The sequence below is a fragment of the Anas acuta genome, chromosome 1, assembly GCF_963932015.1.
Source record: "Anas acuta chromosome 1, bAnaAcu1.1, whole genome shotgun sequence".
Classification (NCBI taxonomy): domain Eukaryota; kingdom Metazoa; phylum Chordata; class Aves; order Anseriformes; family Anatidae; genus Anas; species Anas acuta.
Genome location: NC_088979.1, coordinates 163662747 through 163688948, shown reverse-complemented (window position 1 = coordinate 163688948; position 26202 = coordinate 163662747). Strand labels below are relative to the sequence as shown.

The window sequence follows — 26202 nt, the reverse complement described above, 5'->3', positions numbered from 1 at the left end:
CATCAATTAAGGTCAAAGAGGAACACAGCACTAGTCCTTTTAAATTCTCACCAAGTTTAAATGTTAATATTGAGCTTTGTGAAATACAGAGTTGAGGGATTTACAGACTCACAGGTTTTTGAATCCATGGCCATTACTATTTAATTAGTTATTTCTCTTAACAGAAGTTGACTTCTGCTTTTGCTTTTTCTGGTGTTTGATCACTACACTCCACAATCTTCTTATCTGAAGTCTGTTAATAAATATTACATAACAACAGAAGATGGTGGGAAAAAATGGCTCTAGTGGAGAGCACTGGATATTGGAATATGGCATTAGGCTCCACTGCTTAGCTATTAGTTAGCCAAGTCTTCACTGATTTTGTATATATAATCTGAACTTTTGTGTACCTCTTATTTCTCCTCCAAAGGACAGGAAATGTGGAGAAAAATCGCTCTACTTGGCTAGAACAGACATGGTTGAAAGAGCACTGTTTGGGAACGCCACTTCTGGATACTACCAGCCCTTGTATGCAGTTCTTGAGATGCATCTATCCCCATGTGTGGTTTAACCTGTCCGGCAGCTAAGAACCACACACCCTTTTGCTCACACACACTGTCCCCCAGCCCCAGTGTGATGGGGAAGAAAATCAGAAAAACTAAAAGCCTGTGGGTTTAGATAAAGATAGTTTATTAGGACAGAAAATGAATAATAATAGCACTAATAATAATAATGTGTATAAAACAAGTGCACAATTCAATTGCTCACCACCCGCTGACCAATCCCCAGCCCAGCCCTGAAGCAAGGTTCCCTCCACCCCAGCCAGCCACCCCATATTAATTGCTCAGCATGGCGTCATAGGATATGAGACATCCCTTTGGCCAATTTGGGTCAGCTGTCCTGGTTCTGTCCCCTTCCAGATCCATGTGCATCCCCAGTCTGCTCACGGGCAGGTTGGTATGAGAAGCTGAAAAGTCCTTGGCTTAGTGTAAGCACTATTCTGCAACAATTAAAACATCAAAGTGTTATCAACATTATTCTCATCCTAATCCTAAACCCAAAACACAGCACCCTACCAGCTACGAGGAGGAAAATTAACTATATCCTAGCCAAAAAAAAAAAAAAAAAAAAAAAGGACAAAATCTAAAAAGGGGGGTTTAGTTGGTTGGTTGGTTTGTTTGTTGTTGTTGTTGCGTGTGTGTGATTTGGTTTGGTTTGGTTTGGTTTTTAATAAAGCTCATCTTCAAAAAGAAAGCTGTGCTTAGGTCTGAAAAAATATTTAGCTTCAGGCAATAAAATTATTTTTGAGCTTTTAGAGGTTATTTTCTACTCTGTCTGTTCAGTGCCTTACAAATGTTTCATGAAGCCAGCTCCTAAGGTACCAGTAGCAGGAACTGGGAAGGTATTCAGTAAGTAGAGCCTAAAATAGCTCTTAAATGTAGGTGCATAATGAAGAGAGGATAAAGATGATCATAGGTAGCAGCTGCACAAGGCAAAACTACATTTCTCAGTAAGTGTGGTGGCCTACTTGTGTCATTATAGGTTCAATGCAATTCAGGATGCTCTGACTCTCTTCTAAGGTTCTGTTTCTCTATCAATCTCTTGGCAATGACAGCAGATGCTCTTAGGACTAGTATGATGTGTCCATATTAAGAAGAGAATGCTAAAAAATAGGAATAAGTCTAATAAGATCACCAGGGGACTGGATAACTTGAATTTTACAAAATAAATTAATTAATTAATTAATTAATTAATTAATTAATTAAAAAGCATTTTCACTCTAGTGAAAAGACTAAAAAGAACATTGAAAAATACTGGTGATATAAATATTGGGAAGGGAAAAATATTTATGAAGCTAAGAGACATCAATGGCCATGAGTAAACTTAGACTGGAAGTTAAAGAAAGATTTCCAACTATCAGAGCAATGAGATTCAGTAAGAAAGAGCTGGAAGAGAAACAACCTGAACAGAATTCAAGAGGAATTTTGACAAAATTCTTGAAAGGCATGTATGACACTCTTAATTGCAGTAGTAGAGTACTGGAATCTAGATTTAACTGCCTTATCTCCCAGCTAAATTTCGCTTTGGACTACATTCTTCAAACACTGAAGAGTTTGAGGGCATTTTTTCTGGAATGCTTGTTTTCAACACTTGTTCTTCATCTTTTACAGAGGGTCTCCCAGGAAGCATTTTTTATAAAAGTCTGTGTGTGAAAGCACACATTTTATCCTTTTCATGTCCTCTGTTTGTTTGTTTATGGATAAGTGGGAGGTGCTCTGTTCTACCAGTTGGAATTATTTCAGAGCCAGTACAAAAATGTGCAGATTTTTCTAGAAATCAAAATGTATTTACCCATCCATGCATCTTACCAATCTGATACAATTAGACTGAATTCTTTTAACATGGGAACAATGAACTAAGCTTTCACAACTCTAAAAAAAGTCATTCCTGATAGCAGCAGTTTTCAAAAGCTTCATTCTTTTCTCTTCATTTGTTTTTCACTGTAATTGGGATGAGCACTGTTTAAGCTCATTTTAAAAAGACATGTTATGTTCCAGCGAATGAGTACTTCACTTGTAGACTGTACCTGTAACAGTCTCCAATCTGTAACTCCGGTGCTGGACCCTGTTTTGTCTGCCATTGTCACTGGCTTGCCCTTAATTTTATTGATATATTCAAAGACTTCCTGTATATAGAAGACTAAAATGCTGCATCATATTTTGCTAGTATGTTTTCTCTTCCATTTACATTTCTTTAAATGCCTTGGAATTTTGTCACAGTGCCTTCATACATATGCATGACATGCCACTGCAGAAGACAGAACTCTTTATTTTTAGAACTTATGAAAAATGCATCCAAACTTCAAAGTTGAATTAGAAATCAAGATTTCTGATTAGATATTTTGGGATTAAAATCGTATGAGACCACAAGAATGTAGACAGTAAAAAGGGTGATATTAATGTGTCTTTAGAGAGAAAAAAAATGCCTTGCATAAATCCCAAGAAGTCTTCTAAGCATTTGGAAGACAGGAAATATGTAACTGAAGCTAAAATGACAATTTGGCTGGCTACAGTTTGTAGCTTGTGATAGTTTTAATATGATTGCATTTTTTTTTCCTACTGCATAAATAAGGATTTAAAGTGCCCTGGAATAATCCATGTTTTATATATCAGTATTCACTGAAACACAAACAGAATCAAAAAATGGTGTAGTGTAATGATTTAAAAATTCTTTAAGTATTATGTGCTAATATAGAAAAAAATGGGATTGAAATGCTTTATGAATACATTTATAATAAATGTGACATTACTACCTACTGTGTGCTGGGCATATTCATTTATACCAGCTAAATCCACTCACAGTTTCTGTAAAGTTGAAAATGTTTTATTAACTTTCAACTGCCAGAGAAGTTTAAACTCTTTACAAGTGAATGATTTTAATTAGGAATTTAAAATGTAAATCAAATAGCAAAGCCCATTGCTAATCTGCAGTTACTAAATTCTGCAGTATTACACATATTTTGCTTGAGTTCTCAAAAAAAAATTCTACAGATTCTGTTGTGAAACTTGTTTTGTTTATATATGTATTGAACTGATGTAATACATTACATAGAGGTAGTGGTATAAAACAAAAAAAATACTGAATAGACATTATTCAAAATTTTGAAACATTATCTGCTTGAGATGAGTTAATAGAAATGTCAGAACTGCATACTCCAAGGAAAAATTTGCAAACAAACATTAACATGTCATCTTATTCTTGGTACCTTTAAGTCCTACATTTTATTTTCCTGTTTTCAAGGGAAAAATCCAAGGTTGTTAAATTTGTGAAGCTTGTAATGTCTTTGAACTATGTCCAATGCCTCCAGCTTGTGGAATTCATAAGCTTCACTATTTGAAAGTGATTCACCAGTTTGCCCTTCCAATGATTTTACAGTATGCCAGGGAAAGTCTCTCTTCTGTTCTTAGGAACTGAACCCACAAAAAAGCCCTGCTGTGCAGTTTGCAAGCTGTGCAGCAGAACAAAGATGTCAAAGCAGAATCTGCTTCCTTTTCTTATTTTTTTAACAATAAAAATTTTCGTGGGTCAAAACTGTCCTTCTTTATGTCCAGTTCATTAACAGATGAATGTTTGTCTGCCTAGAGCTATGCTCATTTACAAAACCTGCATATTAGCTGTAGTATTTAGTTCTCACACACAGATCTCAAAGCTCCTCCCAGAACAAGAGGGGTGACTGCTGCATACCTGACAAATCACATTTTTAGCTACTTATATTTTATTCTCTCTGAACAGCAAAACATTTCAATCATATCTATCCTAAACATTACACATTTGCTACATTCTGCAGTTCGAGATATGCTCACAAAATATTGTCTTCAGGCATTCAAAACAGGAACTGGGATTATTGTTTTTTAGTGCGAAGAGTTTATTTTCAAAAATTAACTCTTCCTTTTTTATATCGCTGCTATATATAACATAAAAAAGTAAGCAAAATTAATTTTTAAAATTTGCACAACAGACAGTAAGAATAGAAAGTTTAAAGGAAATGATGATAAATTATTAAAAAAAAAAAGCAGCAGTTACTCCAAGAGAAGTGGATTGGGTTGTTTAACTTCTCAGCTTCTTGAGCATTATAGCCATTTTAGTATAACTAAATGAAGATGAGTTGGATGACTATTACTTTCCCATATTTACAGGGTCTAACTATGATTCATATTTTGTGTGTAAAGTATGCAACAGAAATGTAGTAGATCTTGGAATACGGCCAAGCGCAGTTCTATGTTTATGAGTACACAGAAATATAGAGATTTACTACACTAGATTAAACCTGTATTCCATCGAGTTTAATGTAGGTGAGTACCCATCCAACAGTGTCTGGCCATATTTAGAATGGGATGTTTTGAATAGACCTTCAAGAAACCCTAAAACAGCTTGTTGTGGATTAATCTGTCACATGGGAAATCACTCCTAACCCTTTACTACTCGGAGTTTGACACCTGCATAAAGAAATGAAGCTTTGTAGCTTTCCAGGGGTAGTAAATGTAGTTTCAAGAAAGAGGATTCAGTGTGTGGGAGAAGACTTTAGGTCACATTACAATTCACTTCCTAAAGGGTACATACAGTGTCTCTCTGTTTACACAAAATACGTTTTTTTAAATCTCTAATGTGTCTCAGGGGAGAGAGGTTCTTGGCTGTGTATGCTTAGAATGTAATCGAAAAAAAAAAAAAAAAAAAAAAAAACTTGTTAAAATAAAAACCCTAAAGAGTTTATGGAGATTTTTGTTAATAAAAGTTGAGTTGCTCCTGATAAGTGCCCAAGATACAGTTTCCTGTTACCTTTTTGGTGCCAGTTTCTGTTGCAAGTGGCAGTAGCAGGCTTGCAATATAGCCAATTAAATTCTGTACGACATCATTAAGCTGCAATGTGCAGTGAGATGAACAGGTTTGCTAAAAACCGTCTTTTGTTTTCTAGGCTATTATAATGAATTTTTTTACACAATTCTTTTAACAGTCCCATGTTCTAATGAGACAGCCATTTTAAATTAAAATTTCCATCACTCCTAAACAGTTGTGACTTATGAAAAAAGTCTGAGGAGAATTGATTATTATTCGTTCCAGCTATATTAAGTGAATAGATCTATTTGCATCTTGTGTTGAGCAGTTGAAGTTAAACTCTGCAAACCGAACCATTTCTTTAGCCCATTAGATGCAGAGTAGAGAGATTGGTAAATACATTCTCTCAGATTTTGCACCACAACAAACATCCTTTGTTGCTCTTTTTTGATTCTAAAGGACAGTCTCTGCATCAAGGACTGTCTGAAGTCTTGTCTTCTGTAACTGTGCTGACCCATTCCTGCATGTGTAGGTAGAACATATGCTGAAGAAGCGGCATGTTTGCCGGTGAAGTCACACTTTCATCTGAAACTGGGCAATGCAGGCTGACAAAAGCTGTTTCTGTTAAGATAACTGCATACCTTAGAAGTTTTGCTGGCATGACTGAACTGCAAAGACGTGCTGGCATAGCTGTGGTCTAACTTAGGTAAACAAAAAAGGATACAGAGAACAGAGGAAGGAAAGGATGGTTGATGCAAGGGAGGAGAGCTAAAAGTAGAAAGGGGGTTTACTGCATAGCAAGAGAACTATGAAGCTGTAGGAGGAAATTTTTCAAAGGTATGAATGTTAGCTAAGTGTCTAGATATCCCTGTCTGCTTCTGAAAACATTTCTCATAAATATTACACAGAAACTGAGGTAAGATAGAGGGAAGGAACAGATAATAGGGCAGAGAACATGCTTGGAGGAGGGATCTAAAGAGACAGGCTGAAGGCAGTTAATGAAACCAATAAATGTGGTTCCTGGGGTAGCATAGCAGCATGAGTCACACACCAGGATAAGGAAACAGGGAGCAAAAAGGGAAGAGGAGAGGTGGCACACAGCTAAAAATACCAAATAAACAGAAGATAGTCAGCCATTTAAAAAAAAAATGTTAAAAGCAACCAACTTTTATGTAAGTTGTTCCAGGAAATCTGGTGATGACAAGGAGAGTGTCTATCTAACTTCACTTGCAGTGCATCACAGATTTTCCAAACTGAAGACCCATTACAATATGTTGTGGCTTCCACTCAGGCTAGTCATAGATCTCAGGCAGAAATGCAGCTCTAACTGCTTTTTAGGCAAGTGTTTGTATTTCCACATAATTCACAAGCTTTATTATTGACCAGATTCTCATTTCACATCATGGATCAGTTGCCCATATTGTCACAGGCTGGCTTGTCACAAGAAGTGTGAGTAGGCTTCAACAGAAAGAAGCACACTTCATTCCCTTTACTAGCTTTGCCTGTCAGAAAGAATTAGATAGACGAATAAATGTGCCTGTAATGTTTCTAGCCACTGCTCTAAATGCAAAGCAATAGTTACACTTGCTAAGCAGAATACAGACACCTAAGACCCTAGTGTCCATTATTTCCTTTCCATCTCACAACTGGTTCCACAACAAGCCCAGCAAAGTGTGCGCTGTTCTTTTCCCATGTGGGCTAGGCTCAGAAACTACTGCTCTTAGTATCAAATTGAGCTGGAGTGCGGCTGCAGTGTAAATCCAAAAGTTCATGATTCAAGCACTGCAAATGACCCAGTAAAATATGTAGTAATCATATAACTATGGTTATGGTAGATGAAAAAGTAGGAATATAAAGGCTTCCAGGGTGTCTTCTGCAAATTTGAGATTATAATTTCAGTGTTCCTGTGACATATTTCACCTCCAAATTAGGCTCTGACCACAGGACTGCATGCTGTAAGACAGTTCTCATCAGCCGCAGTTTCTCACCTTGTAGGTCTCTGCTTTGAATCTGCCCAATCTGTCAGGAGGAAAAGCTGCTGTGTTGAGCTATTCCCATGCCACAGGCAATGTGGATTTCTTTGAAATGTTGTGCCATCACAACTTGATTTGTGAAGTTTCACAGAAGGGCTACATCACCATCTCCCTGAGTTTTATTCCTTAAACTGTCCCCTGCTAGTTATAAACTCACGGAAATGGGAGATAAACCAATAACGAGTGAAGCAGTCCCCAAGCTTTAGTCAGAATTTTGCAAACACAAATAAATGGTTGAGCAAGAGATGTAAAGAATATTTGCTGAATCCAAACTAACCAAAAAGTCATTTTTACACCACACAATTTTGACTGAAGTTTCATTGTACATGTAGGCAAAGGCATACTGGTGCTTCTGCCAGCCTTCCTGACCTTTCCTTCTTCTGCTAAAGTTACAGCCTCCAATTTGTTCTTGTTAGCAGTGTCCACTCTCAGCCAGTGCCTATTGCAGTGGTATTGCAGTCCTTTGCTCTTTAGCATTTCTTCTGTGAGAGCTGACTGTTCACAGAGATGACACTCTCCCTCTTTGGAGACAGCCAGCTGCCACTATATTTTCTTCTCTCCCAATGGTGTATTTTGGCAGTAGATTTCCTATGCAGCTGTGACTACAATTTGCATTTGGAGAGTATTACTTTAGAAAGAGAAGGTATTTAACAGAGCTAACAATTATTGCTTTCAAATGGTTGGAAAGGTGATGAAAATTCCAGGAATTGCTTTTGTTTGTGGATTAAAAAGAAATGCCACTGTTTGCCATAAATGCTGCTTCGCACTTTCCTACAGTGACAGCTGGTAACATCTGAAACACAGATGCCACGTTAGCCCAGATTTCGATAGGAAGGGACTTCCAGTGGATATTGACTTGCAGGTTTCTTAAAATATTCAAGGAATATCAGACTGCACAGGTGTAGGGCAAGGCAATTGTTCCTAACTTCTGAGGAAATACTTTCGCTTTTGGTCTGTAGGTACTCTGTGAACTTAAAACTGCTGGTTTTGTAATGGGCAGAAGACAAAAGTGCTGCTCTAGTGTGTGTTAAAGGCACTAGATAATACACTCTTTCAAATGCAGAAAAAGTCTTTTTCTGCCTAAGTTTAAACAATTTTAAATTATTCTGTTTAAGATTTTGGCAGCAAAAGTACAAACAGAGTGAAGCTCAGAAATATGTTGTTTCAAGCTTTTCTCTCTTCTTTTTCCTAGCAATTGTAGAAAAAAAAAAATACAAGGTTGTAATTAAAAGTTTAATAGCAGCTGCTTGGTCTAAAATGACCTCAAGGTGGTATTCTTCTTTTCATCTTTCTCTTTTCTTTGCTAATTTACAGGAGGGCTAATTCCTCTTTTATTTTTTATTTTTTTTACTTTATTTTCCTCCAAAGGCTTTGTTGAAGTGAATGCAAAACTTTGACTTTTGTCTCTTCATATTTAGAATAATCTTTTCCTTGTCACATTCTTAACATTTTATTGCATCCACTTTCATTCCATTGTGAATGTCCCTTGTGCTCTAAGTCCAATTTTCTGCTTTTACCTCACAGTGCTTAAACTATCCATTCTATTCTGCTCTGTTTTCATCAAGAACCAGCCCTTAGCAACTAGATAACAGCCTGAAGATTTCTTCTTTTCACACACTATAATACATCTTTTCTCTTCCAAAGAGATTTCTGGAGCTCATCAAATACCTGTGTTACAGAACAATGCCTCCACGTGCTTTCTCTTTAGTATCTCTTCTCTGTAGAGAACTTTGAAATGCTAACTTATTTATTACTCCGCTAAAGAGAAAGCAAACATTTTCATCAATCATGTTGAATGCTTTTGTGCTCCTTTTTTATAATGTAGATATAATCTCTGGAAAGCTCTTGGCTGCAAATTTGTTAAAGAAAGCCAAGAATTTCTTTAATAATTAGTGCTGCATTCATTATACAGGACCAAGCTCTTGCAAGTAGTGCTGGCATTATCTTTGGATTCCAGTCCTGTGTTTACATGCTTTCATGAAGGCAAAATGCCCATACAACAAAGCAGAAACACGTGTGCTGGAAGAGTCGTAAAGACCATGCTGGCCTCCCTACATCCTGCTTCTGGTTTGGCTCAGTATCCTCATCCTTTCCAGAGCACTGCACTATGATTTACAGATTGCAGAGCACAGAGTACAGCTACCAGAGGCTGCAGATGAAGTGAAAATTACCCCTTGTCAGTCCCGGCCACTTCCTTCTCTTGAACACATGGAGCAGCAGGGAGTATGAGCGTGGTGCTACCCTGCCTGGTAGCCAAGCATACCAGCCACGCAGGGGTAGCACACAAGCTCAGTGGATGTATGCCTTTAGTGCCAAAGCTCCCCAACTGCACGTCTGCTCTGCCATGCTACTCAGCAGAGCCCCAATCTTATAATAGTAAAATTGATACTATTTTCAGATAAAAGTTTGACAAAGACATACACCAGCTATGGTGACGTAGAAAAGCGGGAGCTCACTGTGTGTCTTTGTTCTGTGCTCTGTGACAACAGATTATTTTCCTATCCCTGTATGATCAGCAAGTTCTTTTGTTTTCATTTTAAACAGACGTGTACAGGTTGAGGCTCATAACCAACAAATGGTTATAATGCCATAGCTGAACACTGAGCTTTGCAATTAAATAAATAAATAAATAAATAAGGAAAAAAGAAAAAAAGAGGTGAAATAAGAAAAAAAATAAACAAAAAGCATTAACACATTGAAGCATGCAATTAGACATTATGAATATGATAATCATCAAAGAAATTAAGATCTAAAAGAGATTTTTTTATTTATTATATCAATAAGATGTCAATACAAAGTAGAACTTGGTTTCTCTCACATTTTTGCTCTCTTAAAACTGTTGTGTGTGTTTTTTTTTTCTGCATGAATGTTAAATGTATGGCAATTAATGTACATGCAGCCCTTCTGATGTCCCAATTGGACAGTCAGCTCAATCAAGTAAATCTACAGGAAAGCGAAGAATGTGACAATGTGTACTAGGGTGTTTAACTGCTAGACATCTAACCACAGCGGCAGTACCTGTGTTGAAAAATAGCATTCCTGTAACCATCCAGTAACCAGTGAGTGTTCGGTGCAGTCTAAGTTCAATTACTAGTAGATTATTTCTGGAAAGCATAAGTAAAATTTGCTCAAGTTTGCATCCACAAACTTGAAAAACTGAATTACCCTACTTACAGGCTTTTGATGAACAGCATTTTCCCACCAACAAGCACTGAGTCAATGGTTTAAAACAAAGAGAACTGTACTGGGCAGAAGGAAGAAGCACAGAACAAAATTGGGAAAGCCAGCAATAGAAATGAATCTGCCATGCCTATTAAGTAGGATTTCTATCTCCCCAGGTTGTTTTGGCAATAGTGCTAACCTTAGTTGCCCTCTTGCAGCAGTAAGTGGCTAATGAGGCAGAGTAGTCTATCAATCACTGCCTCCATCAGAATGCTACTGCAGACTGTTGTCCATATTTAGAGTAGATCCATCCCTCAGTCTAAAAGGGCACAATGCTCTGGGACTTTACCTGCCAGCATAGATGAGGCACACAGGAGGATGGTTTTCAGAATTCAGCCCCAGCATCTCAGTTGGCCTCAATCCAACTGAGAGCTCAGAAGGTGCAGATGACTGAAGAATTTCTTTCAAAGATGTGCTGAACTTCCAGATGGAAATGGGTGATATTCATGACCCGGAGAGGGTCATACCATCAGCTGGAGACTCCAGACTGCTTTGGTCATCTTGTATATGCAAGCAGAGGAAATACAGGTTGTAGAATTGATCAGAGGACCCTTTATGCTGTTTATATAAATATCGTTACTCTCTACAACCTTGGACTGTATCATAGCTTTAGGTCAAGCTTCCTGTATGGTTTTAAAGACATGAGTACCTCAAAACAGGATGCTCAGCAGCCAGAACGTTGAGCAAGTAGTTGCCTAATCAGCAGGGTATGTTAAATCAGGAGTGACTCATAAATAAAGCTCTTCTGAACAATCTCTACCACTTTCTTCCAGGTGAGGTGTGTGTCCTGGCAAGCACCCAAAGAGCTTTTTTTTCAAAAGCTGTACAGGGATGACTCTTCCCTTTCAGAGCACAGATGCAACAAAACAGAGGCAGCCTTAGGCCAAGGTCTATCCAAAGGGATTCAAAGCTATGTTGCATGGCCTCTCTCTGGTCTAGAGAAGAGGTGGGAAGATGGCTACACCAAGCATTTGCGTGTGCCAAAAATCTGAAAGTTTTAAACTTATGAGAATCCCTAAATTACCATTCAATCCTTAACTATAAGTATTTTATATATTTAATATTTATATAATTATTTTAAATCCAAGGTGTTTTTTTTCTTTTCTTCTCTTACATTCCTTACCTTTATTCTGAAGTTGTTTTCTTTATTATTGCTCATGCATGAGTTAGATATAACATTCTTGTGATGGCATCCTTGCTACATTGTTCACCTACAGAAATAACTGCAGAATGAGAATTAATAGTACCATCAGCAGAGAGTAGTGCTTACCCTAATATTTTATAAAGTGCTTCAGTGTAGGTCTATAAATTGTGAAAATAATTTTAGATATTTATAAGGAAATATTTTAAAGAGATGGCTTTACAAAACACCATAGGGAATGCATAATTTTTAATCTTAAATTAGGATCTATTTTTTCTTTTCAGTAGAAAAATGTTACAAGTTAGGAATTAATTGTCTCATAATTGATTGATAATTTTGCCTCCTGCTGTGTGCAGAAAGCTATTGGATGACGGCATATCGTTCTCAACAGCAGGAAAAAATATCAGTCATTATGGGACAATTAGTTCCAATTTCCACTATTTCTCTTTCTATGTGCTGATAAGATTGCCTTCAAACAGTAAGTACAGTAATCAACCATAAATATTTTATTTTATTTTATTTTATTTTATTTTATTTTATTTTATTTTATTTTATTTTATTTTATTTTATTTTATTTTATTTTATTTTATTTTATTTCATTTCATTTCATTTCATTTCATTTCATTTCATTTCATTTCAACTTTAAAAAAATCTGAATGCAGATGCTTCCTGCACCCCTGTACTCTTCTTTCCTGGATTGGTGATATTCTTGAAAAAGTGACTTCCACATAGCTGCAGTTAGCAGAACCTGTCACAGCCAGTCAGCTTACTTTCATAGTTTTGCCAGGTTGTTCCTCATTTCAGTGCTGCGGTCATGTGGCTGAAGAAATCTCTGAAAATCGTTTTATAAAAGTTTGTAAAAAGTGTGTATTTCCCTACAAAGCTGCTATCTGTTTATAAAACTGCAAAACTGTTTATTATAAAATTCTTGGACTCAGACTCACATTGTTTGCTTTGCTGACAGTCAAGTCATAATACTTTCTTAGTCACCTCATAGCAAGCATTGTAGTATGTCATTTGTGCATACATGATAAATATGTACCCATGATGTATATATACAACAAGGTATAGTTGTACAAGCACAAGTGCTTTGCATTACCTGGTTGATATACGTGTGGTGAGCTATTGAGGTTTTTAATACTAGATTGCTTGTATCTGAAAAATCTAAATCCTTTGTCACACAGAATTTGCAAAACTTGATCTACATAATTCAGTCACATGTGAGCATTTTTCCCATTAGTACACTTAGGTGACACATTTTAGAGCTTTAATGCCAAATACCAACTGTTTACATTTTTCTAAATGCCAGCTATGTAATTTTATCATAAGATCTCAAAAACTAAACGAGCTCTTCCCTTCTCCCACCTACCACCAGTAACACAGCCCAAATTTTATGTGCTTGCCTACAAGTATGCCTTTGGGTATAACTGCTTAACCTGCAGTAGGTTCTCAGAGATATAATCAACTGATCTTTGAAATTTAGTTAATAATAGCATTCATGATGCACAGAAAGAATAAAATCTTGCTCATGTTCTCTTAGCTTTTTATACCGAATATATAACAGAAAAAAAAAAAAAAAAAAGTATTGAAGCTGAAATGTGATACTCATTAAATTCAGCATATATGATTGAATATACATAGGGAGCAGATCTTTTTTCAGAAGGAAGGTGCCATTTTTGTATAGTAACTTGTCAGAGTAGAATCACACTCAGAGTTGCCAATTATTTCACAGCCTAAGTCCAGGATTTAACTAATCTGTGAGGTAGCAGCGAATTGTACATCTCAGGTCCCCCCTGTATTTGCTTCTTTAGTTCATGTACCATCCTGCCTGTTCCTAATTAATTTCACTAATCCCACTGTTACTGACTGCAAAAATTGGGACATATAGGAAATCTCAACAGAAGAAAAATTCAAAGATACCAAAACAGGAATATTAATAGTGTTTTTCCCTGTATTATTTTACAGTCTCTGTTGTTTTGTTCCTTATGACTTTTTGACATCATAGCTAGTCTCTGTAGCACTTTCCTAGTTTATAGGCTTTATTGGAGACATTGATTGGACAGTAGCCAAATGTGTGAATATAAATTGATTTTATGCAATGTACATAACAAGGATTTTATTGATATAAAGGGCTTCATTATTTGTGAGATTACTCTAAAATGATTTTGGAACAGCAAGAATTCTCCGTGGACTGTATTAGAATTTCATGCTTAAATGCAGCTGAACACTAATTTTTATATGAATTCTTTTGTCTTACACTGCTGTATAAAGGAAGTCTGAAAGTAAATACCTGGGGAGTAGAAATGCAGATTACAGCTTCAGGAAACAAGATGCAAGTGTGAAAGATGACAGAATGATCATGTGGGAGGAAATTGCTGTAGTTTCTTTCCCTCATTCCTATTCATAACTCTAGCTAGTATCAAGGACCTCAGTCATTTTGGAACAGCATTGCAGCAATAGAGGAAGGCAAAGGGGTTAAATTATACATATTCTGATGCTTTGACAGCTTTGGTAACCTCGCTGCTGCTGAAACATGACAACAATGTCAACATCCAGAGAGACAGGCCTGTCTCCAGCCCCATTACCTCGAAAAATCAAAAGAAATGCTCCACTAAGAAATATCATATACTTAGGGGAAAGTAATAGTTTCAGAACGCAGTCAGGGAAATACGCATTTATATAGTGAATCTGTGCACAGGGCTCGCTACTCTTGACTTGCCACATTACTCCTTCCTCTTGACTTTTATGTTTCTCTGTGAGCTATTCTGGCTCCTCTGGCTCTTGCATTGAGGAAAGTGAGTTTGAAGTGCAGTCAAAAAATTATGGCTTTTAGCTGGAAAAAAAATAGCGTTAGCTTCACTGTTCTCACTTAAATTAACAGCAGGCTTATCAACTACTTAAGGGGTGTCTGAAAATATCATTTTGCATAGTTTGGTATGCAGATCACAGCATACAGTGATTAGCTGTTCATAGTTCATGTATCAGCAGACTGAGGTTCTTTCTGAAAAGAGAAGCCAAGGTTTCCCTTACAGAGACTCTGCAACATGAGATATTTCAGAGCCCTGTTTGTTGAATAGCTCCACCTTATTTAGTAAGGGTGATCAGGAAACTAAAAGAGAAACATACATATTTTACCATGTACTGAGGAGTTTGTCTTACTCCAATTTTCACTAAAATAAATCAGATGGCTATAAAAAAAAATCATATGGCTTACCATACACTGGGCAGATCATTTTCAGTGACGTTGGCTTTGAAACATGCTTAGAGGTGAAATCATACTTTCTTATCATTTCAATTAAATAAAACATATTTATTTTATCATTACAGAAAACCGTGAACTATTCTGAGCTTATTCTACATATATTTTATGTTTATTAAACATAAAATTAATTTTAAAAGTTAAGCGGGTTAAGAAAAGTACACAGAGATATGGATATTATTTAAATATAACCCATACTTAGATAACAGGCTTTCAGTGTGAATATGAGGTTGAAAATCTTACAAGATTTCATTTTCTCCTGACTTTTCAGATGCTTCACATGCATGCTTTGCCTCAATACTAGAGGAGGTCTAAGGATGACATTCATATCTAAATACATAAACTTTCCATACAGTTACACTGCCAGAAGCACCTGAAATAATAACTAAATAGATGTCTGAGAAGAGGAGCAAAACATGTTTGAGCCTACAAATAGAAAAGAAAAAAAATAAATAAAAAAGATGAGCTTGGAGTTAGCCATCACATTACTTGCTTTCAGCTGTTTTTCTAAATTGTTTTTTCCTATTTTAAGCAAATTCTGGAGACTGATACTGAGCTCATGCCTAATAATGGGAAGATTTGTTGCCTGTTCTGGGACTGTGCTGTAGATAACTCAGTCTCCTAGTTGGTTCTCAGAACTAACAGTTTTGACTAGCTGTCAAAAATTATTTCTGCCAAGCTCTCCTACTGTCTGCTACCTCGGAGTTGCAACACTTTTGTCTGATTTGGTACGTGACTCCTTTGCCACCCCCACACTTGCTTAAAACTTGGACTCAGAGGTCTCTCCCTTCCACGTATGTGAGGTCTTCATCACATCTCACTAACCATTCCTATATCACAACATGATGTTCTGCCATCCACTGCAGAATCAGTGATGCTCCTTTGACAGGACGCTACTGGCACAGACATTTCTAAAATGAAGCAATAAAGTAGCCATGGACTTCTAGGGACAGATTTAGGTGCCTTATCTTGATTGTTCAGCTAAGCCAAAAAATGTGTTGATGCGTAGCTGTAAACACCATTTTAAAGATCTAATGTAAAGTCAGGGTCTAGAAAGTTTCAGCTGAACTGATGTTTTCCATATGGCAGCAGGAGAAATATTTGTTCTCCACTAAAAGAGGTGCAGAAAAGTGAGTCGTTGAGGGTTTGCTGGGGCGTTTATTGTGCATCTGTAGCAGCACAGATAGGACATCTGAATTCTCCCACCCAAATTCTTCATCAAACCTTTTCTTCCCATGAAATGTTGGCCCTTTGTGTATCTTCACTAAAGCAGTATTAAATATGGATTGCATTGTAAGTCTCTATGGTAGTGGTGAAAAGGCTGTTTTGATATGACATCTTTACTGTGACCTTCCATTCTTCTGAAAATGTAGTTACAGACCCATCTTTACAAAAAGCTGAGAAAGTCTCTTTTTTGAGCTTGTCTTTTAAAATAAATGTCCATTACTGAAGCTAGAAAGATAGCATATTTCATTAATAGGAAGATGAATGAGTATAAAATGTATTATTAACATCCCAGAATACTTCAATCTAGGAAGAGATCGTTTATTGTAGATAGCTTTAGACATTCTGGTAATGTTCCCATCTTCTTAGTGATGAATTAATTTCATTAAAAACAGTCTAATGGAATAAGGTAAATTTTCAGTGTGGTGTCAAACCTCTCTCTGGTAACACTGACTGTACCCTGGACAAAGCAGCACTGAAAGCTGATAGTTTTTTCTCTCTCAGTGCATGGTAACTGTAAACAGGAATGCCAGAGAAACAGAAGTGATGTTTATGTGTAATTTTTTTCTTTCTTGGATAAGTGTTGTGATTATATCCCAAGCTGAATATAACTGCTGAGCTGAACATGTTTGGGATGCTGAAAAGATAAAGCTGTACAGGAAATACTATTTAGCAATCTAGATGCCAATTTACAACTTGGCATGTTTATTGGGGTTCAGTGACCAGCTCTGTCACAGTTACAGCAATAACCATTGAACAAATGGTGACAATTACTTCTGAAAACTTATAAAGTTCCTCAGAGTAACACTATGTTTTTACATGTTCAATAACCGCATTTAAATATTTAGTATGGCAGAAAAATCTGAGAAGTCGCAATGTAAAATGGCACTCTCCAACTAATCTCTAATTGTGGGAGAACGATTTGGTCAGCATGGCATGTCTGATCTATTCACCATCTCACTCCACCCTGTTTGTATTCAGCAGGTAAGGGAAGAAGTTAGCAAAATTGTATTGACTGAAATCCATGCAGAAGGAATACACCAATTTTCTGTGCTTGGGATTAAGTATTCACTAAATCCTTCAGCGGATGCTATGGTATACCTGCTGTAACTTAACCAAATAGAACCCATTCAAAATCTCTGTGATGTTATTGGAGCTCCTTCCCTTCCCTTCCCTTCCCTTCCCTTCCCTTCCCTTCCCTTCCCTTCCCTTCCCTTCCCTTCCCTTCCCTTCCCTTCCCTTCCCTTCCCTTCCCTTCCCTTCCCTTCCCTTCCCTTCCCTTCCCTTCCCTTCCCTTCCCTTCCCTTCCCTTCCCTTCCCTTCCCTTCCCTTCCCTTCCCTTCCCTTCCCTTCCCTTCCCTTCCCTTCCCTTCCCTTCCCTTCCCTTCCCTTCCCTTCCCCTTCCCTTCCCTTCCCTTCCCTTCCCTTCCCTTCCCTTCCCTTCCCTTCCCTTCCCTTCCCTTCCCTTCCCTTCCCTTCCCTTCCCTGGCAGTCAGCCAATACTTTGTACCTCCCTGAGGAAATATATTCCTTTTTGTGAATCTCTGGGGTGCATTTGTATATTATTCAGATTCTTCCTTTTCAGAGGAAATTATGTACAAATTTTGTAGATGTCTGAGCTGATACTTGTTTTTGTCAATTTTTTTCTTGCATAGGGAATAGTAAGGTTCTAAATCCCCAACATCCTCAAGGGTTCAAATCATCATCTCTGCATTTTCAGTCAACACTTCCTACTTCTGGATATAAACAACAAGCATTACTTCCAAGCATTCCATGTATTTTTTTTCAGGGTTTTTGTTTGTTTGTTTATTTGTTTGTCTTACATCTGTTTAGTAAGGATTTTAGTCAGAATGGACAGTGTATAACAAAGAATAAGCATGCTCAAGCAATATAGTTTTTATAGAAGCATGTAAATGAAATAACAATTTTATTTATGACTACAAATGTACTCCTAGTTATGACTGCATGTTGCACATGCAACATACAGCATTTCATGCCTAGCAGTATCACCATTGTAGTGAACACTGCACTGGAAATCATAATTGAATTCTACGACATTTAATTTTTTAACCTATAAAAAATTTGTGCTTTCAACTGCCATTTCAAAAATGGCAGGTAATCTGCTAGTCTTTTGTAGATCTTTACCTTTAGCAATGCACTGCAGCATTAAAGTAACCCCTTTTTTTTGTAAAAGGCCAATTTAAATCTAATTATCCAGTACTCTGCAGTCTCTAATAATATGGCAGTGTTTATACCATTATTGTGGGAAGCTGCTGCAGTGTTACAATAATAGAAGCCATCAGATGTTATCTCTTTAAGGGAGTGGGCATGTGCTCTTCAGAAAATTCTTTACTGCAGACAGCTTCTTCTGAGACAAGATGCTTTTTCAGCCCCTTCACACCTATTTAAAATATCAGGACAGTGTCATTGGCTTGTAAAGGTCGAAGGCTCTGTAGCAAGTCTCAAAGCATTTCTGCATGCCTCATTAGATGTAGTGACCTCTAACTGCACTAGGACTCTACTGAGGCTTGTTCCTGGAGATTAGAGAAATACTCTATTTTGTTATTTTTCCTTGTTTTGGATAAAGGAAAGTGTAACACTAAAAATTTTTTTTCTCCTAATATATTTTCAAAATATAGCTCCAAAACTGGAAGCAAATAAATTACATTTGCCTTAATTTTTAATTAGCTGAAAGTCATCACTGCAAATTGTGTCTTCCATTACAAAATAAAATAGTCAACTGCCAGGCCTGAAATAATTAAGCAATATATTATAATTAAGCAATTTAATTTTGATTTAATTATGATATATCATACAACTTTTCTTCTGATTTAACTGACATTCATTGACAAAATGCTATAATATAAAACAACATTGATGTTTACAGCTGATGGCTCTGCATGTTTTGCTTCATAGTATTTGGCATTCATCAGAGCATATGGAAAAAGTCCCCCAGTCTGAGAGAGCTGGCACATTATTCCATACTACACAAATTATGCACTACATGTTTTTCCCGATTGTTATTGTGGGAGGCAAGTGGGGAAATCTTTGCAGACATCAGACTTGAGCCAAAGTTCATGGCTATTAACTGGAATGTTTCCAACAGCTTTGGTCTGCTTTAGATAGTGAACTGCTCCTGTGTTGTTACAGACAAATAGATAAGACTGCTTGCATATGAAATATTTATGTAGCTACATCACACACATATTCTGTGTCAACGTCAACACGATTTTATATTAGGCTAGAGACTGTGAGGGCAAAGGCGGGAGCAATGGGCGGGCAGGGAATACTGCTTCATTCAGTGCTGCGTCGATAAAATGGCTGCAAAATATCCATTACATTGCTTCTTCAGAATAAGGCCAATCCCCTATTTAGTTAAAATCTTTTTCATCAAATGACGGTATTAAAGGATGACTTCTGTTCCAGAATACACTTAAACACAAACCCCTGCTTAATGATGGGAATGGTCAGGGTGATTTCCAAAGGTTTGTTCTTCCTGCAGTGAGGCATGTGGTAGGAGATCTTCCTTACTGTGGGCTTACAGAAGAAAAGTTGAAGGACAAAAAGCCAATCCTCATTTGGATTTAGTGATTTGAGTACTTTTCAGCAACATCCATTGCTGCAGTCAGATTGCATGCAGTCAGATGCTCATGCTCCTTTAATTTTGATGTGTTGCCTTTTTTCATCTGATGTTTAAAATTCTCAGCACAAGGTCAAAGGCCAAGTTTCTTTTGGGACTGAGAGCAATTGTATGCTCAGAGCAATAATGAATGTTTGTTATCTTTCAAGCCCTTTCTCCCTTTGGTTTTCTGAAGGAAAACAGAGTGTGATTATTCAGATTAGTGATATTTAGGATGCAGGAGAAAATCAGAACATTGTGTTCAGAATCAATGTAAACATTTCAGCCAACCTTCTGGTGATACTGAAATTGCATTGTACATCTCATCTCACCTTCACCCCGCAGGCCCCAAATTCTTCGCTTTGTACCATAAGCTCAAGCAGAGGTTTTGCAGAATGCCCATTAAACATTAAATGAAAAATATGCCAATGTAGGATTATGTTTGTGACAGTCTTTCAGATTCTTCAATATGGCTGCTACAGATGTCGTGGCTTCATGAATACACCAATGAGACATGTGAATAATTTAACAGAATATTGTCAGTAGCAAATGTCACACAAAATAACTGGAAGGAAAATTGCCTTCAATAAATGAAGATAAAAATGGATGCAAATCAATTTATTTTTAATATACAACTTGCTTAAGTATAAAACAATAGGTTATTACTTTGGCAAGAAAGCTTGAAGTGTTTTTATTATATTCTTATCACTTCATTTATTTTATGTAGAAACTTTGGCTATTATCTGCACTTCTGTAACTCTCCTGGATAAATAATTCTGTAAATACACTGTGAAATTTGCACATAGGGAGCACTTATTACCCCCTGTACTTATACTTTCAAAATTGAAGAGCAAAAGGTAAATCTGCATGAGAGTTTTACAGGAATTTTGAGGTTGCAATTTCAGCAGTTCAAGAATCAACGTTATTGGAAAAGAACTCTAAGCACTAAAATGATTCTGTCTGAAATTAACCCTGCAAAAGACTTCTTTCTGGTCTAATAAATATTGTATGAAGAACACGAAGCAGTATGCTGATGCAGTCATATTTACCCAGTATGCATGAGCACCAAGTGATATTCTGCCTATTTCGTCGTTTATTGACATGAGATCCACTTTCATGATGTAAATATTATTTTTCTTTTTTTTTCCCAACAGCAGCTTCCACAGGGGTTAAAATGGTGAGTGAAAGCCATCATGAGGCCCTGGCAGCACCGCCAGCTACCACAGTAGCAGCAGCTCCTCCAAGTAATGTCACTGAACCAGCCAGTCCCGGAGGAGGGGGAGGAAAAGAAGATGCATTTTCTAAATTAAAAGAGAAGTTCATGAATGAACTGAACAAAATTCCATGTAAGTAAAACTTGATTGATTAAATGCTTTTGCTGGCAGATTAGATTTAACTTGAAATTTTCATCTTTGTCATTTATTTAGAGTGCAGACTAAATGTTTTCAAACTAGAAAAATCAGAAGATAAGCTCCTCAGAATTAATTGTAGTAGAAAAGATAAGAACAAACTCATATGTGATTTGAGCCTATTCTTGATATGTCATTGTAACTTTTCCAACAAATTATTGCTGAAACTTCAGAGCTGGACTTCACAGTGGCCACAGGATTGAAGTATCTCCTAACAGTAATGCTTCTGGTTTCATGTGTATTATAAATAGTGTGGCCACAGTACCTTAAAGCAGAATTTGGCTTCAAACCATAAATACTGAGAAATAAAGTAACTGTGTATCTTTGGGGACTTTTAAAGTACCAGTGCATATTTCTGTTAGTAGCGTTATTTTGGCATTTGTTAGAAAGTGTTGATTCAAAGTTGGGGCATCAGTTTGTACACAAAGCTTTTTGCTGTCTGCTTGAACCTGTTTGGTACGTTTTCATATGCATAGACTGGCATTAAACACTCAACTAATTCAGTATTTTCAGTGTCATTTTATATAAGAAAGAAAAAATCCTCTTTTTTGTTATTATTTTTTTTGTTGTTATTAAAAATTTAAAAAACACCTAAAGATACAAGCAGATAATTTTGGCATTTTGTAGAAATGAACGTGGACACCGTGTATTTCAATAGCAGGCACTATAGAGACATTCAATCTGTAATGATTTTACATCAAAAGAATAACTAAATATAAAATATTTTCAAGAAGCTATTTTAACATATATGATAGTTTTCATTTTAGAACATTATCATTTGTTAAAAGAAATCCTGTTTGACTGATAAAGACAGATAACAAATCAGAATATTAATTGATGTTTTTATCTCTGAAATGTATCTTGGCAATCTGGCAGATGCAGTTTTTGCAAAATTGATAGCAAACAGCTTTGCTCTGTCACTTGAAATTCTCACTTGCAAGAGTAGAGGTGTTACAGTGGTAAGAAGTCCGTCTGTCATTAGTTTGATAATCTGCACAGTCCAGTGCAGACCATACTGAAATGAAATTGCCTGCTGATATCATGGGAAAAACAAAACTGCCAAAAGTAAAAAAAAAAAAAAAAAAAAAAAAAAAAAAAAAAAAAAGAGAGAGAGAGAGAAAAAGAAAAGACAAGATATTGAGGGAAAAATGGTGTACATTCAAAATACTTTCTCTTTTAATTTATAGCTCATCATGCTATATCAATGACGTGGATGACTTTTTTTTTTTTTTTTTTTTGTAGATATTACTTTATTTTTAAGCTTTTGGTTTCAGAATAGCAAAATAGTGGATTGTTTCCACTGTGTTAGCAACTACAGTTGATAAATCTAGGAAAATACATACATAGGAACTTTGAATGCACTGCTGCATACTTTTTCAAAACAACCCTAAGGACAATTGTAAAGTCCCATTTTGAGAATCTTTCCAAATAAAACTACTCCTGTTTTCATAAAAAGAAAGAAAAAACTACCTTTATATGATGAAATTGCTTGTAAGAGAAAATATACTAGGCCATAGGACAACTCTATTTATGATGAAATACATTTTAGTAATTATAAAACAAGATGTCTTATGCTGCGAGTAAGAACAGAACATGTTACAGATCCTTTTTCCTAACTTAGAGAAGTTCTTTGAATGTCACATTAAACAAAATAGGAATCTGCTTCCTTAGAGAATTGCAGAAAGTCTTGGTAATCCTGCCCTGGCTCAAAGAATTAATCTAAAACACTGCCTTTTTTGACTAGTTTGATTGTTGACCCGCTTGATCCATTTTCATCTTTATTATTTGTTTTAGCTTCTCCTTCTACCTGTAATAGTCTCCTTTTTGCTTGGCAGAATAGTCTCTTAAAGTTTCCATCAGATCCCTGTCTTGAAAGGCAAGAACAAAATCTTTAAAAATTAGGACTATCAGTGTGTCTTCTTATTACGTCTTGTGTTTTATGCCTCTATTTTTTCCATTCAGTAATAATAGTGCATCTGCCGTTACCCAACAAACATTTATTTGCACTAATGCCTTTCCTTCCAGTTTTAAGATAAAAGCTACTTTTAATTCTTCAAAGACAAAAAAAATAATCTTGATATATTTTTTTGTTTAGAACGTGTAGCTGCTTTATGGGAACAAATATGGTCAAGGCTGTCTGCGCTACATTTTAAAACTTTTTTAAAAACTTACACTATTACAAAGTTCATCTTAAATTATGACTGTATGAAGTGTATATTGTTGCCTTAATTTTAGACATCCCAACCCTTACCTAAGATCATGCAGGAATTCTGTAGTAGAAAACTGAACCTGGGTGATCACAAATGCCATGCCAGTCCCATGTTTACCTTCTAGAGGTTGGAGATATGATTGGATCTTCTCAGCATCTCCATCAAATAAATGCTGGGACTTTTTAACATAACATCCTGCTTCTTTATACATATATATATATTAATTTTGATGTTTCAAGAAGAAAGTTAAATGTACATTGTACTGCAAAGGGGCAAAGAGCTTGGGTGTGTTGTTTTTTTAATATTTAAATAAGAAATAGTGCTACTGAAATGTTGGCACATTTTGTATCCAAGTAACTTTTGCTTCTCCTTTGAGAACAACAAATCCTACATGAATGGACTTTAGTTGGCAGGTCTAAATGTGCTTCTTGCCAATAAACAGCTGTCCTTTATAAACTAACACAAATAGACCACAAAATAAGTTTAAGTAGACTGTCTCCAAAACATCATGGGGTAAGGCCAGGCCAGACCAGGCCACGCCGGCCTCATTTCCCTGTCAGAAGATTAAAGCAATTCCTTACTATTTGTTTGTTTTTTGTCAGTAAGCAGTTGTCAGTAAGGTGTTGTTAGCCCCTAACGAAGTTCAGGATTTCATTTTGGGAAGAAAAATTTACAAACCTTTACTAATACAGCTGGTTACAATTTATTTATTTATGTATTTGTGAATCTCTCTTACAACATAGCAGAAAGTAAATTTGTTCCAACAAAATCATTTTGACAGGGTCTTTCTAGGAATTTCTTGCATTGTGAGAGATAAAAAAAAAAAAAAAAAAAGGCAGAAAAATGGTGTAGAAGCCTCTTTGGGATAGCACAGATACTTGAGCCTAAAAACTGTTGTGGCACGTGGACTGTGGACCAGTATGTTCTCTGGTAGATTCAGACTGGACAACCTGACCCTGAATCTTAGACATAGCAGAAAATGACATAGTCAACAAATTCTCAGATCTTTGCTGGCAGGAGACCAGCATGGACCAACATATTTTTTATCTCATGTATTTTCACATTAAAACTTCCAAAGGTCTCTTCATCCTGTCCAGGTTTTGGCTAGGACAGACATATCACCATGTGACAAGGAAGGCTTTGAAAGTTTGCTGGTTACTGGGAGAGTATTTTTCTTGCCAGTGATTTATTGTCTGTGTACAAGAGAGAAATAATTAAATGTTTTAATTGCTTCTGCCTAAGATGACTGCAAATGGAAAATAAGCCATCATGATTTAATGGAAGTATAATAAGATATAATATTGCCATATTGTGAAAAAGCTCACCTGCAATCAACTTAAAGTGATAAAAAGCCCAGCCATGGTAGGGGCTAATTTATAAATATTCTCCTCTTTCTGTCTTTACATCAAAATTCTGTAACATCAAGTCATATTTATATACCCCCCCCCCAAAAAAAAAAAAAATCAAATAATGGTGATGACAAAGGTAAAGGTACAGCAAAGTATACCCAGCTGAATAAATAGTTGTTCCATCCATATGCCTTATATCAGAACAGACATATTTTAAAAATAGTATGTTTTGTAGAACACACAAAAGTCACAAGTTAAATAGGCTAGATATACTTAACTAACTAAAAGTATGAGGATTGCCAATAAGATTTCACTCCACAAGACTCCAGGATAGGGTCTGTGCAATTTAAATGACACAGATGTTTCCTCCTGTAATACATTCACCAGAGAAGTCTTACATTTATCAAATGCAAATGCATTAAAAAAAAAAAAAAGAGTAAATAAAAGTTCCAAGAAGAACAGAGGGACAATTTGTATTAGTATACATTTATTACAAAAGCAGTGATGCAACATGTAAACCCAGTTGAAATTCTGATTGGTACAAGCTTTTTGTTGATTTGTATCTCTTTAAAGAACATACTCCACATTTTGTGGCAGGAGATTGTAGTCTTCCAAAAACACACAAATCATACAAAATGGTGATTTCCTACCATATATTTCACTCTGAATAATGCGAGTGAGCGAGTGGAATCATTTTATTACAATGAGTCATACAATTAAAGTGCAAGAATCCTGTAAGGTTACTGAGGCATAACTGTGAAGAATTTTGTTCTCCGTTATGTAAATCCTTGCATTTTGGTTGAGAGTGGCTGATTTGCATAATCACAGTACAGTTGTTTTTCAACTGCACTGTGTATAAAAGTCACTCTATCTTAATTGATTCTTATATTTTCTATCCTAGTTTATCTTTAATCAGCAGGATTTTTAAGCTGTTGACCAGAAGGAGAAAAAAAGGTACAGCTCCTACATAAAGAAGGTAAAACAAAGAGACAAAATGGTACTTTACACTTCTGAAAACAAAACTGCATTAAAAGTCTTTATAAGCTATATTGATTATTTCCTTCCTCTCCCTCTCTGCTTTTCCATCTGGGCTGTTCTCTACCGGATGGGAAAATACCTGCCATATACTTACAAAAAACAATTTCTAGGTTTTGCAAGACTAAATGAATGCAAGACAACAACAGCTTTTCAGTGGAGGCTTTAAATGTCAAGATACCAATAGTAACCATACAATGCTTATTAATGTTAAGTTTTATCTTTATTTTACTTAATGAGCGTGTTTGTAAAATCAAAGTGAATTTAATGTGTTTCCTAAAAATACATTCTTTTATGAACAGAAGACCTTGTTCTGCTGGCAAGGTAAATAAAAGAGCAAAAACTCCACCAGTAAAATCCCACCACACATCTGACCGAATAAGTATAC

The 26202-nt window shown here is 36.2% G+C and overlaps 1 protein-coding gene across 6 annotated transcripts in view; it reads left to right on the top strand.

Annotated features, from left to right (window-relative positions):
- SYT1 (synaptotagmin 1) overlaps positions 1–26202 on the top strand; it is a 357603-nt gene that overhangs the window by 206205 nt on the left and 125196 nt on the right. For 4 of the 6 annotated variants that reach the window (XM_068669116.1, XM_068669110.1, XM_068669112.1 and 1 more), the window contains one exon: positions 20966–21157. In XM_068669116.1, coding sequence (XP_068525217.1) covers positions 20986–21157 — 172 coding nt within the window. In that variant the 5' untranslated portion in view covers positions 20966–20985. The remainder of the gene's footprint in view (positions 1–20965; positions 21158–26202) is intronic. The other 2 variants (XM_068669113.1, XM_068669114.1) reach the window with 1 other exon arrangement.